The 19,172-nt window shown below is 32.6% G+C and overlaps 1 protein-coding gene and 1 long non-coding RNA gene across 2 annotated transcripts in view; both read right to left on the bottom strand.

The window, feature by feature from the left end:
- The window catches only part of LOC146724728 (uncharacterized), a 69,027-nt gene that overhangs the window by 11,002 nt on the left and 38,853 nt on the right, over positions 1-19,172 (bottom strand). The gene's annotated exons all lie outside the window — the stretch shown is intronic.
- Positions 6,213-12,034, bottom strand: LOC114935368 (uncharacterized). Its single transcript, XM_085490237.1, has 3 exons — positions 11,958-12,034; positions 8,769-8,830; positions 6,213-8,510 (listed from the first exon to the last, which is right to left on the bottom strand). The coding sequence occupies exons 1-3, from the start codon at positions 11,991-11,993 to the stop codon at positions 7,121-7,123; spliced, it is 1,488 nt and encodes a 495-aa protein (XP_085346363.1). The 5' UTR covers positions 11,994-12,034; the 3' UTR covers positions 6,213-7,120.

Raw genomic sequence — 19,172 nt, 5'->3', positions numbered from 1 at the left:
GCAATCCATGATGCGTTGCGCATTTCTATGACGGGAAAGTAGTCGAGTTAGGATGATAAACGTACATATTTTCGCTTTACTCACAATAAATAATATCTCCGTTCGACGGAACAGTCATTGTGAAACAAAATAAATAACAGCACATATAGCAATTTTCCAACAAGAAAATTAATGTATTCAGAAACGCATGATTGAAATAATATATCATTTTAATACGATGCTGTTGCACACAATAATATCGATTGTAGAAAATAAGTGCATTATATATAATAATTTGAATTGTTTAATTATAATTTTTAGTCGTATAATTTGCATAAATAATAGAGACGTATATTTAAGGAAATTAATTTTTTTTACGTGACAGTTTACACTGTAAAAAATGTGATATATATAATACATATAAAAATATATATAATATATATAATATATTTTATATATATATATATATATATATATATATATATTAAATATTAAATATTATATATATATATATGTATATAATATTGCATAAAAATATGTAAAAGTACATAAATAATAAATATAAAATTACATGTATTTTACACTAATTATTTATGTAATGTTATATATTTTTGTTACGGTGCAGAAAAAGGTTCCTCCAACGAAGTCAAATGTCGCATCAATCGCGAAAATTCGCGGTTCCGTCTCCGATGAAATAGAGAAACGTGCCGCAAGAGCAGTTTCCGACCCGCAAACGACCTTCCGCGGTACTTAACGGATGAGTAGAGAGTTATATGGGTGCATCGTTCGCTCGAGCGATGCATTCGAGACGAGCCTGATTCGAAAGTGAAACTTGTCCTGACACTGTGATCAGCGATGCGCCCTATCTAGGTGAAATCTGTGTGAATATTTGCTCGACCGATCCGCGAAGTGTAGCTTTTTGTCTGTCAATTCAAGCGCTAAAAATATACGGATAATTCAAATTCCAGCTTCGACCAATTTTCGAGTTAAATACGCAGAAAACTATTCCGTTTTTTATTCATCTTACTTTCTATAATACGTGCATACATTATACACATATTTTTTTTACTTTTGTCATTTTAATAATAGTAAAAATATTTTTCGAAACAAATATCAAAATTTTACGAAATTTATACATCTTGTTTTTTTAAATAATTAAAATTCATTAAATTTCTCTTTATTCAGTAAAATTTAATCAAATACGTGCACTGATTCGATAATACTTCAATTTTCTAGATATTCTACAGCTTCACACAAAGACATGCCATTATTAACTTCACAAATCTTTTCTTCATTCCGGGATTGCTTCCTTTAATTTGTTTAAATTAGTAGTAAGATAAGTTTAAATTAGTATAATGTAAGTATAAGCAATAAAAAGAAAAATTGAATTCAAGAAACTAATTGTAAGTTTTAATTATTTTATGTATATCTTCCTGTTTATAGAAAAGTTATACGTTCTTTCATATCCCCTATAAATGAGTAAAACAATAAACTAACATATAATAAAATTGCATATGATTATATAAATAAAATACGATAATACACCAACAAATGCATACTTGAAAAAATTTTTCCAGATTAGTCATTTTTTAAATATGTATACACTAAAATGCAAATTAATGGATCAGCTAGACTTATAATTGTGTAATGTAATATACGAAATAATATAATAAGATATAAAAAAATGTGCGAAATTGATCTTTCTAGCAAAATAAAAAGGTTTCTTTCTTTAAACCTGAAAAATTAATAAAAAATTAACGTAATTATAAAGAAAGGACAAATCTCTCCAAAGTAGTAACATTCGCTTCAAAAAGAGACATCTGGTCGGTTTATTTGATAAGACGTTAAAAATTCCAAACATGAATAACTTCTTTGATGGCTTGTAATATACCTGTATCGTACACCATGTTAATAAAACGTCAATATTATGAATGAATCGACATACGAGATAATAATTGCTTACGACATTGATCATTAGACGTGTAATTTCACTTAGATAACGCTTCGCCGATCGCTGCGATTCGAACAAATTTCACTTTCCAAACGCGCGAAAATATATATGCGTATATATATATATATATATTTAATTATATATAAATTATTATAATCATTTATCATAAATAATTATTATAATTTTTAACGTTTAATATTAAAATCGTAAAGTAAAAAAGAATTAATAGCGCAATAATATATAATTAAAAAGAATAAATTTAATTAAAATATAAAATAAATTTGTCTAATTCTATTTAATTAAATTCATTTATAAACTTAATATTTATTATATTAAATAATTAAATATCTTATATATAATAAATATTTTATATAATTATTAATTAATATTCACGTACATATATTTCTAATTTACGTATTATATATATTTATGATTAGATAATTGTAATATGTGCATTTTAATCAGATCTCTTCTCGGAAACGTGTAATTATAGGTGTGCTTCGCAATCAGTTATATGTGTGCGCGAAAGCGTTCGATTTATGTCATATTTTATTTTATAGATAGACTTAATTGCATTTGCAACGTTGATAAGCACTAATGTACACATCGGGAGCGCGCGAATTAAAACAGGGTCAAGGTTAATAATATCAAGGTCGACGACACACGCCACTTAAAGTAAATTACTGGGATAACTCCTTTATCGGATCGTCCTAATTAGGTAGAAGCGAAAATGCTGTTCTGCATCCATCTCTTGACATATCGGTTTGATTTATTGTGCGTCCGCGCGTGCAAAAAAAAATTAATACAGATACATCGGTTTTAATGCAATCGAATTGATGAGTCTATTAAAATGATATAAGTCTTCCCGAGTTCGTGGTGTGAAACTACTGCTTGTTTTTACTATGGGCGTATCATTGTCGTTTTACGATCTGTGAAGAATCTTAATTAAAAGATTGTCACTTCCTGCATTTATTGACAAATTTACAATTCAATTTTCTTCATTGATGACTGATTTATGCTCTTATGTTACATCAAACATGATCAGCGTGTAATCGATTGGACAGACCTAAAGAATTTACCAAGCTTAGAGTTCATTATCCGACTAATTGAATAAGTTTCTCCACTAGATTTTTATCTATCTGAATTTTTTTTTTAATTCACGTGCGCGAAATATTTCAATGTCTTCTCGAAAAATATATCAAAAAGATTAATGTCTCATTTCGTACTCTGAACAAAATTTGTTAACTTGACTAAAACTTTCAACTAAATATTATTTTGTTAACTGAACCTATAAAAATATTTAAATTAAATATAACATTAAATTTAACAAAACGTATATTTGACTTAAATACTAATATATGTTGATTTAACAAAATAATAATTTAGTTGAAAGGTTTAGTCAAGTTAACAAATTTTTTGTCAGTGTACGTCAACGTATCGATTGGACAGACTTGAAGAATTGCCCAAGTTTCGAGTTCATTATCCGACTAATTGAATAATAGTTTCCCCAGTAGATTTTTATCTACCTGAATTTTGTTTGCTTCACGTGCGAAAGATATTTCAATGTTTTCTCGAAAAATATGTTAAAAAAAATGAATGTCCCATCTCTTTCTCTCAATTTATATCCTTTTGTACGTATCATAGACACATTCTATTACACGTGGTGTAACTTGTGTGCGAAATCTAGCAACTCGCACGATTACTTTCACTCTCCGGACAAGATCTTACGAATCTGCTAACCGGAGCTTTTCCTCAAGCTTAACATTCGCGTCATTATATGCTAATGGAGAGGAGTCCCGGCAGCTTGTGAGAATCCGCTCGAGGATTCCGCTTTTGCCGGCAGCTGCGGGCGAAAGGCGCACGAAAGCGAGTTTATATACAGAGAGAAGGAGATACCTGCCGGAACGTTTGCAATTAAGGTCGAGGTAATGAGGAAGGTAAGATCACCTGCGCGAGAACCGTACGCATCCCCGGACGACCGATTTCGACATTGTCTCTCTCGGCGTAACTCCGCTATAAAAACTCCTCTCTCGCTTTTACTTTTTATTAGACGACACTTTCGCTAGATGCCCGAAAAATGATAATTTTTTTTTTTTTTTTTTTTTTTTTGCAAACACGGTTGTCCCTTATAAGGGAATTCTCGAGAAAGCTTATTCATCAAGATTTTTACAAGACTTCTTTCTTGTATTGTTTGTGATAGTATTTTCTACACAATTATGAGATTTAAATTTTGCGTACTATAATTTTTAAATATAATTTCAGATTTTGATAATTTAAAATTTTATTTTATTTTATTTAAATTATAGACATTTTTTTATTCGAGTTTTTGATCATATGCTTGATAGCTCTAATTCGTACTTCATATTTCTAGAATATTACATGTTTCATAATTCGTGTATATTAAGTATTTCATATAATTTGTAATATTAAATAATATTTCATAATATTAAATTTACTTTCGAAACAATAAATAATATAAATTATACGGTCCATTAAACTCTATAAAACATGACTAATTTTTATTAAACTTTTTGCAAATAAAATAAATAAGTTTATAAAATATATTTAAAAAATATATAGGTATTTACTTTATTTTGCTAATTATACTAATTAAACAAAGTATATTATTTAAAATAAAAATTTATATATATATTTGACTAATAAAACATTACAAATTAAATTATAATTCCTGAATTACTTAGTTAAACTTATCTAAACAGTTTCATATAAGAAAAAAAAGTCTTTAAAAAATGAAAAATGTAGATTATTTTTCAACTGACATTAAACAGAACTAAAATCCTAATTTGAGAAATAAGAATCATCGCGGAAGTCTTTCAAGCATTGTTTCTTATTACAGGGAAGTAACTGAAAATATCTCTTAAATTATCAAACTGCCAAGATAATGATTACATATTGCCTATAATTTCTTAACGAATAGTTTCGGGCGATCTAAAAAATCGAAAGTCGCCAAAAGAGAAAAGCGTGGCCGATTGATCGATTATCCTTTGTCTCGAAAGTACTTTTGGTCTCTGCCGAGTGGCTGTCGAGTTTACACAAATCCTCATTAAACTGTCATGGGAGATTTACCAACCGTACGACTTCCGGTCGATGTGTGTGTGCATGTTTCCTTCCTCCTCCCTCCTATTATGATTATATTCTCCTTTTTTTTGTACAGCTTCACGTATCGCCCCCACACTTGCTGCGGCACGATCGCGGAGAAAGTAAAGGTCGTGAGTTCGTCTCGCGACCCTGAAGACCCTGAGACACGCTTGCTCACTCAATTCTCGTCTTATCCTTAGAAAGCATCGTTGTCTTCCTTCCCTCTACGACTCATCTCTCTGTTTTTCCCTTCCAATGTTGCACGGCGCATCTTCGCATGAAAGCCATCGTACTTTCATCTAACACGAATTAATGGTTGCACGAACGAGTGACTCACATTCACGACATCTCGATAAATGTTCCGGAAAACACGATTCGGCACTTTCAATCGCACGAATTATTGCGATTGATCATTGTCATCATTTTTTACAAAATTACAAAATCAGATTTTATTTAGAAATGTGTCGTAGGCTGTATCAGATACAAACTAAAGGTGTTGGAACATTTATACATTTCGATTATAAAATTCGAAAAATTCCATCTTCTTTGCGTTCTACGAAAATGTGAAATTTATGTCAGATTTATTAAACACGTGAAAAAAAAATGAATTCAAAATCAATCAACTGTGACGATTTAGGAAACATAATTTTTACTTATGAAAAATTATTATGCTTTCTTAAATAAAATATCAATAAATGAATGTTGATTGATTTTCTATACATATGTGCAATTACTATAATTAAGTTTGTTAGTACAGCTGAATTTTGATACTGATATTTCTTCATATTTCCAGGATATTTCATAATATTAAATTCATTTTCAAAAACAATAAGTTATACAATGTGTTATGCTTGAAAAAATATAAATTAGTTTCTCTTTACTTTTTACAAATAAAATAAATATATTTAATATATACTAAAAAATATATAGCCACTTTATTTTACTAATTATACTAATTTACTTAAAATAAAAATTTGCATGTATTCTTGACTAATAAAACTTAACAAATTAAATGATTCTTTGTAGAAATAAATTGTTACATGTGTTTAAATTGCTAAAAAATATTGCATTTCTGTAATGTTTTCACTCTTCGTCTTAAAGAATTAATTTCAATGTTGTAGACAATAAAAAGGAAATAAATCACCGAAACATGGAAATTATATTACCTATGAGGAGGGTAGTGTAAAATAATATTTATTAACGTATAAAAAAGTATTAAAACATGCATGCATCCCAGTATCAAACAATATTTACAAATTAACGAATTAATTACACATAATATCAATATATGCACGTAAACATAAGAAGTCTCATTTATAGACATAAAATGTTGGCCGATATTCGCTGTCGATCTACTCTGACAAAAAATGAACAGAGAAAGAAATCTTACTCTCCCTGTAACTTTTATTCTCTATGATTCAATTTGAGATTAACTTATCAGAATAAAAAACCGGAAATAATTTTGAGTTTTAAATATAATAATTTTTCGCGATAAATAATTGATAAACATAACTTTTTTTATGATAATTTGCTTTAAAACATAATTTAGTAAAATATCTGAAATTGAATCTTGTCGCTATAAATTTATTTAATTAAGATCAGTTATTAGTATATATGCCTTGCTTTTTCGAGATATAATATAGATACTAACGTTTAAAAATAACATTTTCATATCTGTTACAACGACATCTTGATAATTCGACGACCAATTATTCTGATTTTTTCGTGCGATATTTTATATAAAATCGGAAGATATGCAATTTTCGTTGCATTATCATCGAGATAACCGATTGAAAATTTTTCTTGATTTCCGTGCATATTTCACCGCTCGTTACGATGCTTTCTAACTTGTTAACCGAACAACTTTACTTTTCTCCTCGTGGTATAAATTTATTGACGACTCCTTTTTTGTTTCTCTCTTTATATATGTATATACCTATCGGCAAGTAATTCATTATCACAAGACTATAAAGTTCGACCGACTTTCTTGGCGCCGACGATTCCCAGATAATTTTCCGCGACCTTTCGATCTCGGCACGTCACGAGATGGTTGCAGAAAGGAAGATCGGCTCGATCCTCTACTGTGACCCTCTACTTGTAACCATGATGACCTTCGTCATGGTGGGGCTCAATCGGGACCCATACTTTCTCCCAGACAGGCTTCCAGATCTTCTTCCAAGCCGGTACTTGCACGTCCTTCCAAACCGGAACCCACTTGCTTTTCCATTCGTCTTTCCACACCTGTTTCTTTTGAGTGACCCAGATCTGTTTCTTTTGTGGTACCCACACTTGCACCGACTCCTCTTGCCAAACCAGCTTCTTGTCCGTCGCCCAGGCCTGCTTCTTCTCCGTCTTCCAGATTTGCTTCCACTCTTCCTTCCATTCCAGCTTCTTGTCGTTCACCCACACTTGCTTCTTCTCCGTTTTCCAGATCTTCTTCCAGACCGGCTTCCAAATCAGCTTCTTCTTCCAGAGACTGTGGCTGGTGTACTCCCAACCGTGATGATCCTTACCCACGTACTGCTCGCCCGGGATACCGACCTTGATCCATTCCGGTACCCAGATCTTTTTCCAATCGGGTACTTGAACTTCCTTCCACACGGGAACCTGGACTTCCTTCCAAACGGGTTTCCAGACTTTCTTCCAAGCTGGTACTTGGACCTCCTTCCAAATCGGCACTTGTATCTCCTTCCAAATAGGTTTCTGGACCTTCTTCCAGGCGGGTACCTTGATCTCCTTCCAAGCAGGTACTTGAACTTCCTTCCAAACCGGCACCTGCACCTTTTTCCATACCTGCTTCCAAGTCATCTTGGACTCAGTTTTCCAGATCTGTTTCCACTCGGGTTTCCATACCAATTTCTTCTTCCAGACACCTTTCGGCTGGTGATCGTGCGCCGGTGGTCCATAAGAGTCCGAAGGAGGTCCATAGGATCCGGAAGGTGACCCAAAATCGCTACTTCCTCCATAACCACTCGATCCATGATGATCACCGAATGAATCCCCTCCTCCTCCTCCTCCACCTCCTCCTCCTCCGTGATCATCGCCGAAGGATCCATGACCACCACCGCCGCCGAAGGATCCTCCTCCTCCGAAATCACCGCCGAAGGATCCTCCGCCGTGATCGCCCCCGTGAGAATCAAAGGATCCCGCGTCGCCAAAGGAGGAACCATGATCCCCGGACGGTGCCCCATAACTCTGCGAAGGCGCACCATAAGACGACGAGGGCCCAGATGGGGCACCATAAGACGACGAGGGCCCAGAGGGAGCACCATAGGACGACGAGGGTCCGGATGGGGCACCGTAAGACGACGATGGTGGGGCACCATAAGACGACGACGGTGGCGGAGGTGGGGCACCGTACGAATCGGACGGTGGTCCATAAGAGTTCGATGGTGGTGGCCCGTAAGAATCAGAAGGCCCTGCGTTGGGTGCCCCATAGGACGTCGCTGGCGGTGCTCCGTATTGCGAGCTTATGGGCGGCCTACAGTATTTCTTCCGTGATTAGAGTGGAAGAGATTAAGTTGCACAGGGTGTTTTATTACCCCTTCGTAATTTATTGATCATGCTTTTAATGAACATCAAAGATTTTTACTTGCCTTGTTCAACATTTTAAGTCATCGATAATAGTCTTCAGTTTTTACTTTATTCATTTTATTTATTTATTTTTGATATGTAATCGCGTATGTATGAAAAAATAGACATTTTATTTTTAAAAATATTCAGTCATTTATATACTCACTCTCTTTTTGTTCTAATCGGGTCTCCAAGCGCGGAGATAACAAAGAGACCATATAATATTGTCTGAAAGAATTTTTTTTATTATAATTTGATCAAATGCTCTTAATATAATAGTAAGTATAATATTGTATTAATATAATATTGTCTAAAAGAATTTTGTTATTATAATTTGATATAAAATACTCGTATATATAATACTATAACAAGTATACTCTAATTTATTAATGTCAAGTAATAATAGAATAATAATGAAATGAATAATGATGATGATGATGGTGATGAGGCTGGTGATTGACTACAATATAAACTTCGGAAAAATGATCGTTATCTCGGACGTATCTACATGTGAAAGAACTGATTATGCGATTAACCATGCGAAGGAAAACAACACCCTCGCCGCATTAATAGCTCTTTTTCTCAAGCGTATCGCGCGGCTTTATAATTATCGCATTCGCACGATCGCCGGTCATCAATTTCTCGCCGGCTTTTCACCGAGTCTAGGATCTACCGAGTGACGGAAATCTGCGAATTTCTATACGCGTTCACACACGTGGCTCGCAAACGGCGTCTCTCAAAAACGAAAGTATTGGTCGACGTAAACACCGGCGCGAATTAGGTCGACCCCCATCCTCTTTCCACTTCTTTTTCTTCACGCTTCCACAGGGGGTCATCTGGGGACCGTGAAATTTGTACCGGCTGGAAAGTGGGCCCCATCGAGATTCTTTTTTTTTTTTTTTCTTTTCGCAAAGCATTACCCTTAGGCGATGCCTGTCGTGATAGCCTACCTTGCGGCGATATGCGTTTATTTTAATATCATATTTTAGAGATGTCCTACTTCTCTCTCTTTCTGTTTCTCACGAGAATTATTTTTGGGACCGCGTTTGAATATTTAGCATTTAAATACGTATTTAGATACACTAAGTGTCACACCTTGCCACTTATTTACGGATATTTTTCGAAACATTTCGAAATCTCTTCCTTAATATAAATATCGAAAGAGGATTCTTAAATTATGAGCTATCGAAAATAAGGAAAATAAACTGCTAAACGCGCTGCAATAAAGTATATTAAATTCCAAGCGAAACAAATTTAAGTATCAATTACAAAGATATTTAACGTAGAAAATTACAGAAGATTGCGACAAATGTAACAATTTCGCTCGAAAAAATATGATTCACATTAAGTGAAAGCACTTAAAAATGATCCTAATAATTAGAGCAGTAAAGATATTTGGATATTACACTTAAATATAGTCCAACTAATTAGAGCAGTTAAAATGTTTAGTTGTATTTTTGATTGTTTATGAATAAACATTTTAATCGTGGCCCCATACATTTCCGTATTTATTTATAGAATACAATTATTAAGCCGGATATTCAGAATGTTGTTCAAGCATTTTAATATATTCAAATCAAAAGCGATATATAAAAAATCTCGAGATTCTGCGGAAACGCTTTCTTCCGTTGCGGTTATTGCAGTAACACCAACAGAAATTTCAGTAATTATACACGTCATTATACTGATCAAATGGCATAGATTTACCTCTTCTCAGATTAACATAACAATAATAATTGTTTGCATATTATCTACATACTAATAATGGCCTCGGCTTACTTTCATTTTAATACGACTTTATACGGTCACTTTATATTCCTACAATTATTCCGTTTTATATTGACATTGACAAGCGAAAATTATCCGATGATTAATCCGTCTTATAATCATCAATCTATCTAGCTAATAATATACGCTATAGATATTTCCGGTTCTCGATGAGAAAATTGAAATAAGAATAATCTGTATATAATTGTTCTAATTAAATACTCCGATACCTTTTATTCAAATTTTATTCTATAATAAGCAAATATATATTTATCTAAAAAAAAATAAATAAATAAAATTGTAATTTTTTAATTTAAAAATCTGTCATTATCTAACGAATCTCGCATAAATAAATGTTCAAAATATTTTCACAATTTAAATATATGTATAAGATATTTTATCTCAATATTAAAGAATAACGATATGTCATGGCTGCTGCAACAAAATATATAAAGAGATTAGGGGATAATATTCTATATAGCATGTGATGACATTGATTTTACTATTCTCCTCCCCTCCTTTAATAATTATATTACTTTGACCCTGACAAGTTTTACACGCAACATTTAATACAATTCCAATGTACCTTGCAAATGTGCATCTCCGGTTTGCACGACTTTCCATTTCGCAGCGAGTGAAAAGTGACAAGAATGCTTATAGCAATTGCCATTTAGAAAATGGCAGTGATTTACCGGCTCGTTTATGTTCATTTACGTTAATATAACGCTACTGTTTCGTTACTTTAAAATCATCCTGTGGAATATGACGTATTATTCTTTGTTACTGGTGTAAAAATGAAGCAGAATTTCGCATTAATCAATAAATATTACTTTCACGAAATATAGAGAGTTTTCTATAGAAATAGCAATCCAATATTAATTTGTCATCTTTACAATGTAATCTTTCTCGTTAAGATTGCTTGTTTATCTCAAAGTAACATACACTGAAAAAAATTTATTGAATTCAAATAAATATTTATTTCAATACTGCCTAATAAATAATTTATTGGAAACTAATAATATTGACTTGATGTAAAAAATATTTATTTGAATTATAGGAAAATCTTTTTCCAAATACATAAATATTTTTTTCAAAGAAATGATTTATTAGGCAGTGTTAATATAAATATTTATTAATTTAATAATTTTTTTCAGTATACTGCGAATATCTTTTACCTATAATATTATTCGAAGAAGTATGTTATTTTGTTAGAAAATTAACTTTTATCTTAAAAAAATGTTACACACAAAATTATTGTTATTATTATTAGATATAAGAGCAAATTAAATTAAAATAAGAGCAGAGAGAGAGAGACATAGAAGTTTAATAAATATCTCAATTTTATATCGAAAAAAAATATATCTCGCACACAAGATGTATCATGCATCGCACCGCAGATCTATAAATCGACCTATCGAACAATCGTTCGATTCCACGATTACGTACGAATAACGTCGTCACTTCCCGTTCGAAAGGTATCTCACATAAAATATATCACAGGCGCACTGACACAGGGTTAAATACAATAAAAAAAAAAAAAAGAAGAAAAAAAAGAAATGAATGCACGACGAGAGAGATGAACACTGACCAGAATAAACTGCATGTTTCCTCGAAGGGGTGCCATGTGCGAAAAAGACGGCAACGACCGCCGTCTTTTTTTACGGTTCGTCACTCTTCTGACGAATTTGTCATGACATTCGAGGCTTTTATAGCGAGTGCTCCTCTGTCTAGACGCCTAGATACTCTTCTAGACACGCAGGTATTTTGCGAGGAGGGATACAAAGAGTGCCACGGTGCCATACGGGGATCTCGACTCTTCGTGCACATCTTCAGTTAGGAGGGGATTTCCTCGTTCATGCTTCACCGTGAACGCGGGACGACATGGCCTCGGCATGTGGTAGCATGAAAACGTAATACAATTCACTGAATTTTCATACAAAAAACTAGGTGAAGCCAATTTTTTCACATCTCTCTGACGAATGTAGAAACTACCCTTCGCTTCTCTCTTAATCAAAATAATTAGAGTCTTTCATTGCGCCGCACGAATTGTAAATATAATTAATATCGAGAAAGTGAGAAAGATAAAGAAAAAGAGAGAACCTGAGAACACAGTTATACCTATATTTATTATACATAAAAATGTATAAACTCATAGTTGCGCAATTAGCATAAAATATACGATGCAAATATATTATCAATAAAATTTATATATAAAAAAATATGTCTATAAAATAATTTAATTGATCTATGTAAAAAAAAATACATTTATATAATTTTGTAAAAAATTGTCCACAGCAAAAGGTTGAGGATTAAATTTCCATATTTATGAATCTATGATTAAAGAAATCGCAAAAGCTTAATATAAGAAAAATTATCAAATTGGTGAATCTAATGTGAAGGTGTATGACGGATGTAAACGTTGATGTGTAACTAATCAATGTCCAATGACATGCAACACAACTAGCGATCACTTTCTCGCTAATTATTAGTAAAGTCTTTTAAATGATTATATTACCGCGAAGGGGATTGGACTTTCTACTACATCTTACATCGTTATAACATTGTAGGTTTAGAAAAGACACACACACACACACACAGAGATATATATGACCGTATTCATTATTTCATTAGTTTTATATATACACTAAAAAGTTATATTAAATTCATAAATATTTATTTCAATACTATCTTATAAATCATTTATTTTTATGTATTTTGAAAAAGATTTTCTTATGTGAAATATAAATATTTGTTCACATCAAATCAATATATATTATTAGTTTCAAATAAATGATTTCTAAGGCAGTATTAAAATAAATATATTTATTATTCGAATTTAATACATTTTTTGTCGGTGTAACTATAAATATATCTATAAATAAAATGTGTGACTTTTTGTTATAAAAAATCTTCCTTCAAAAATAGATCGCGTTCGCGTTTTCTGACATAACAGACAACAGTAAGAACTATATTTCATATTTAATAATTCCGGCATTAATACATCTGAGATGTAATTTACATAATAACTCTCTCTTTCTCTCCCTTTTTCTCTCTCTCATTATATATTGCTTGCATTGATTTGATACAAAACAGTAGAATTGCCGCGACGCTCGTATATAGAAGTAAATTAACACGTCTCTGTAAATTACATACAGAGTCTTGTTCCCAGATCTTATGAGTGTATTACAGAAGAAATGCCTTTCTCGCGTCTTACTGGCACAGGATACATCCCACGACGGTGGCAATACGGAAAAGTGCATTTCGTAATGCATACGTGAGAGAATAATTTTCGCCTGCATCGCAACCGGTGCATCATCGCCACCTGCGGAAGCTCACTCTGACTTTCTTCCCCAGGGTTAACGTCGTTCCTGAAAAGTGCATGCATCGCGGTTGCCTTTCACCGACGGTATGTCTGCCGGGAGATGCACCGGGTTGCACCCGTTAGATGATCAGAATCAATTATCATCACGGGCTTCTGTCCTTTTTTCCACATCCTATATAGCGACTCGAGAGATTACAGAAACCAGAAAACCCACAATTCCATGTAAGGAGATATAAGTAATATGAGATACATCAAGGTATCTAGTCAAATTTGAAAATAAAATTTAAGGACATTTCCAGGAAATAAAGATGTACAAGAAACTAAAAACTTTATTTTCTTTATCAAGTCCACAATTGCACGTTAATGAAAATTAATATATGCATTATCAATACATTAAATGCAATATTCTTTTATATTATATGCGGAATTGTGGAAACTAGAAAAATAAATTCCCTAAATCTGAATTTTCGAGGTTCTACATATTTTTTGGAGGAATTTTGAAGATTGGAAAATGTTGAATGTGGCATCCTCTAATGTTTTTATTTCGTCGGAAACTAATTTGAATTTAAATGTACGCGCAAAGTCTCTCTCGATTTTCACACATGTGGCGACGAGGAAACGACAAACTATATGAGAGAGTCATTATCCGGGACCCACGATGGGGAATTACTTTGACTTTCTTTCGATATGATGTCTGAAGCGCACAGCTGTCCTTTCGATTTTTTTTTGTCTTCACGCAGATAATCGAATCGGTTACTTTCACTATGCCTCGGGAACGATACATGGTTTCTGCCGCTAATAAAACGCGCACGATCATATACGAAGATGCAAATCTCAAGTGCAAGTTATCGAATTTGCCTGACGGCTCGTTAAAGTAGGCGAAAGATAGACGTTGGACAAATGATAGACACGAAGCATAAATATCGGACGAGGGCTCCTCGTAACAGCTACTGGAAGTTCCAGCATAATTTGACACGTAATTTATATAAAGGAACTTTGGAAAAAAAAAATATAGCAAAAGCAGATGCGCCAAATAGATACATGGAAGTCACTCTGGTAATGTTACTAAACAATTGTTGCGAATTAGTTTCCCCCGTAACTGTGCGATACACATAGGCACGCAACACTATATGTAGGAAGATCTATAAAACTGGCGTCACGGAAGGTTCGCTTTCCTTCCGCATTTATGCACGGTGGTAATCATTGCAAGTCATTTGCACGGTAGAGAGGAGCTATAATGTAAGGTTGAATTCAACATTATACGGATGAGATGGAAGAGACTTCTAACAATTAAAATTCACTTTCGGAGAATCCGAAGAAATTTTCACCAACGAAAAGATCATCCTGGAGAGAGAGACATGTTGGAAATTTTATTTCTATCGAATACATCGATGGAATACTTTTCTTCGAACTACTCTGTGCATAAAGCGCGTAAAACATTAAATTATTATATTTTTATTATTATTATTATTATATTATACAAAAATTTCTCTACATCATCGGTACCATATTATATATTTATTATTTTTATTGTATATAATAAATATATAATAAAATATTTATTATATTACCATATATATATTTTCTCAATATTAAATCAAATATTAATGGCGACTCCATTTTTTAAATTTCAGAGCCTTTGACTTTCTGAGAGATTCATGTAATATATGTGAGCACAAGGATAAATTGTGCCGTTCACTCACAAAAAGAGACTAGATTTCTTCTCTCTCACCAGGAAGTCCGAGAAGAGCGCGCGTTTTACATTATGTGAAATTCATTTAACAGTTTCTGCGGGCGATTCTGCTGGTATGTTGCACAATCGCGATATACAGTCTGCGTCGTTACATACAAATACAAAGGTTCAATGTGTTCGTTATATCATGTGGAACGCGAATTGTACCGCGAAGAGATCGTCGATTACATATATAGGCTTGCCTAGACTTTCAATCTTGACCTGTGACCGATTGCTACAATTTGCGAGGATGATGAGAAGGATGATCGTGAATCGACTTCGTGATTGCGATACACAAACGTACCGCACTTCCGATGCTAATCATTGCAATGACGTATGACGTATGCAAAAGAAAGTTGTGCCTACACGGAGAGAATTTTCTCTTAGAATTTACCCTGCACTGAAAACAAATTATTACATAAATTTGGAACTAATAATAATATTGATTTGACGTAAAAATATATTTATTTATTTCAAATAAATGATTTAATCATGATAATCGTGGGACAATATGATATTGGAAGAATTTTCTAAGAGCTTCTCTGATTGATAATATTTTACCGCAAGAAAAATATTAATACCACAATAAAGTACCAAATATGTTTGACTAATTTTACTATGTATATAGTAAAATTTGCTATGTACATATTAACATTTTTTATTGTGGTAAATACATTGAAAAAAAAATTATTAAATGGATAAATATTTATTCCAATGCCACCTTATAAATAATTTATTTGGAACAAATAAATATTTATCTGTTTTGGAAAGGATTTTCTTATATCAAATAAATATTTTTTTACATCAAATATAAGGCAGTATTAAAATATTGATTCTATTCGATAAATTTTTTTTCAGTGTATTTAATTAGAGAAACTCTTATAAGATTCTTCCAACATTATGTTGTCCCATAATTACCATGATTTTCAAGGTAAATTCTAAGAGAAAATTCTCTCTATATGTAGTAAGTACACACGTATGTTTTTCTCGCGCTTTTTTTCTTATTTTCCATAAAAATCCCCTCATCAGCGGGATGAAATAAGATTCGACCGACTAATTATATATTTGTATGCGATTAGATTTTGAAGTGACCATAATGCTAGAGAAATGACTATTTTCTTTTTCACTTTGCGCGTGTCTCGTATTTACTATGCGTATATTTAAGTATATAAAACCCGTCCGATTTAATACATAGAACGAGAATATTTTACAATGTAAGATGTTTTGACTTTCCCTCTCTCTTTCTTTCTCTCGTCGCTTCTCGAGGTTCCTTCCTCTCGTACTCGAAACGTAAAACAAATATATACAGCAAGACGCGTAAACGAGACACGCTGTTTGAGCAAATGTATTTTCGGCGGATTTTAATGACTTGTTTGTGTGCGCGGACCGGAACGTATTTTCACGAATACATAAGAGAGAGAGGAAAAGGTTCTTATATAAATTCCTGCCTTATAGACAAATTTAAAATCACGTACGCACTTGACATACTTATTTTATTCGCGTACTTTTACGCGACTAGCTGTTATAAAATCGGTTGTCCCAAATAAATATCGCTGTTCTACACAAGGAAAATATATACCATTCTCGATTTCGACAGAGCCTTTTCATGCTTCGCGGATAATTTCCGGAGTATAGCAATAGATCGGAAAACCTGTCGGGAATGTAATGTGTATATACTGTACAAATCGAAGAAGCGAATTTCCGAGAGGCATTGCGTGGAATATCAATCAGCTGGGCGACGTAATATAACGTGTGCTGACAGACGTGAAGACACGCGGTAATTTCTTCTGGCAAACGGCATCGTAATTTTGCAACGATTTATTTTCGCGCGCAGCTTCGCGTATATATGCGTAAGATATAATTATATGCTCGTATGATCAATTTATCCATTTAAGAAAACAGTCATTTCTCTACCATTATGATAACTTAACATCTAATCGCGCATACAAATACAAATATAATTAGTCGATCGAAACTTATTTCCCGCTGATGAAGGAAAATAAAAAAAAAAGCGCAAGAAAACATACATGTTTATTATAATACGCTGTGGAAACATTTATGTGTACTTAGTACACGGACAGAATTTTCTCTTAGAACTTACCCGGAAAATCATGGTAATCATGGGACAATATATGATATTGGAAGAATTTTATGAGTTTCTTTAATTAAATACACTGCAAAAAATTTATTGAATTCGAATAAATATTTATTTCAATACTGCTTTATATTTGATGTTAAAAAATATTTATTTGATATAAGAAAATCCTTTTTAAAACAGATCAATATTTATTTGTTTCAAATCAATAATTTATAAGGCAGTATTGAAATAAATATTTATCCATTTAATAATTTTTTTTTCAGTATATTTACCATAATAAAAAATATTAATTTTACTATGTACCTAGTAAAATTAGTCGAACATATTTTGTATCTTTATTGTGGTATTAATATTCTGATTGCGGTCAAATATTAACAATCAGAGAAACTTACAAAATTCTTCCGATGTCATATTGTCCCACGATTATCATGATTTTCACATAGAAAAAAAAATTCATCGAATTCGAATAAATATTGATTTGATTACAAAAGTATCCGGATAATTTTACCCGTCCCTCTCTCTTAATCCTTTCGCAATGACATAACAGTTTCATGACTCGATGCTATTACGAGCTTTCCTAATATCGTAAGAGCAAAACGTGGCGATGTACCTATCACGTTTCCGTAACCGAGAAGAGAATGTCTCGCGAGATAAGTACTTCCCGATACTTCCCCGTTTTACATCTTACCGGATGAACGATGGCCGATGTTGTTCCTGAGCACGGAAGTTTAATTTATGTGTGTCGACGATTCAAAAGCCCGATTTCACGGATGGACGGCGCTAACGGCGTCAAATTAATAAACCTCTATACACAATGTTTAAAATGCGCATCTCATCGGCATTTTTCTCCCGACGCGACATCGGCGTAACAGGTCGACGTGAATGCATGCTCTTTTTCTTTTTTCTTAATTTATTTTTTGACTACTTTTTTCCCAGTCACTGGTCTCGAATGCTTGAACGATGACGGCGGCTCATCGCACTTTCTCCTCCGTAACTATTTTTCGCGGTTGATATATGTGTACTATACATACATACATATATAATATATATATATACACGTGCAACGCTAAATCTTTCCGTGGTTCGAAGCCGGTAAATTAAATATTAATCTTGCTTATTAATCCGCCACGTTAAGAGCAGGTTCCCTCTCTCCGAGTATCTTGTGAAAATCAATTTACACAATGTCTACAATTAATTTGCTTTCTTTTTATCTAAATTTCATTTATCTCGCATCTCTTTATTCTTTCATATTATATACCTGTATCTAAATTAATCTCCTAAAAATCAAGTCTACCTTGAATTTAACTTGAAGAATCATTTTTATTCATTTTTTTTCTTTAGAGTTAAATTTTTAAAAAAGCTTTCACCATTTTGCATGTGTTATAATCCAAGAGATATATCTTGACATTTTTATCAAGGAAAAGTTCACGTAAGACTGATCAATTTACCATTTAAAATAAAAAAAAAACAATTCTGTATTTTGTATAATGTTCGATATCGCAAATAGAGATATCAGTTCATCATCTATAGTAAATTAAAGAGATATGAAGACAAGTGTTAAGAAAAAAAGTAGATTATCTGCTGGATAATTTTAGCAACAATTAATTAAAAAAGAAAAAGTAAAATATTGAGCGTAAATTATCACAATCAT

Source organism: Nylanderia fulva, unplaced genomic scaffold (genome assembly GCF_048542155.1).
Source record: "Nylanderia fulva isolate GAGA-0341 unplaced genomic scaffold, ASM4854215v1 Scaffold12, whole genome shotgun sequence".
Lineage (NCBI taxonomy): Eukaryota > Metazoa > Arthropoda > Insecta > Hymenoptera > Formicidae > Nylanderia > Nylanderia fulva.
The sequence above is the reverse complement of the archived record's forward strand: the minus strand, read 5'-3'. Positions and strand labels throughout refer to the sequence as shown.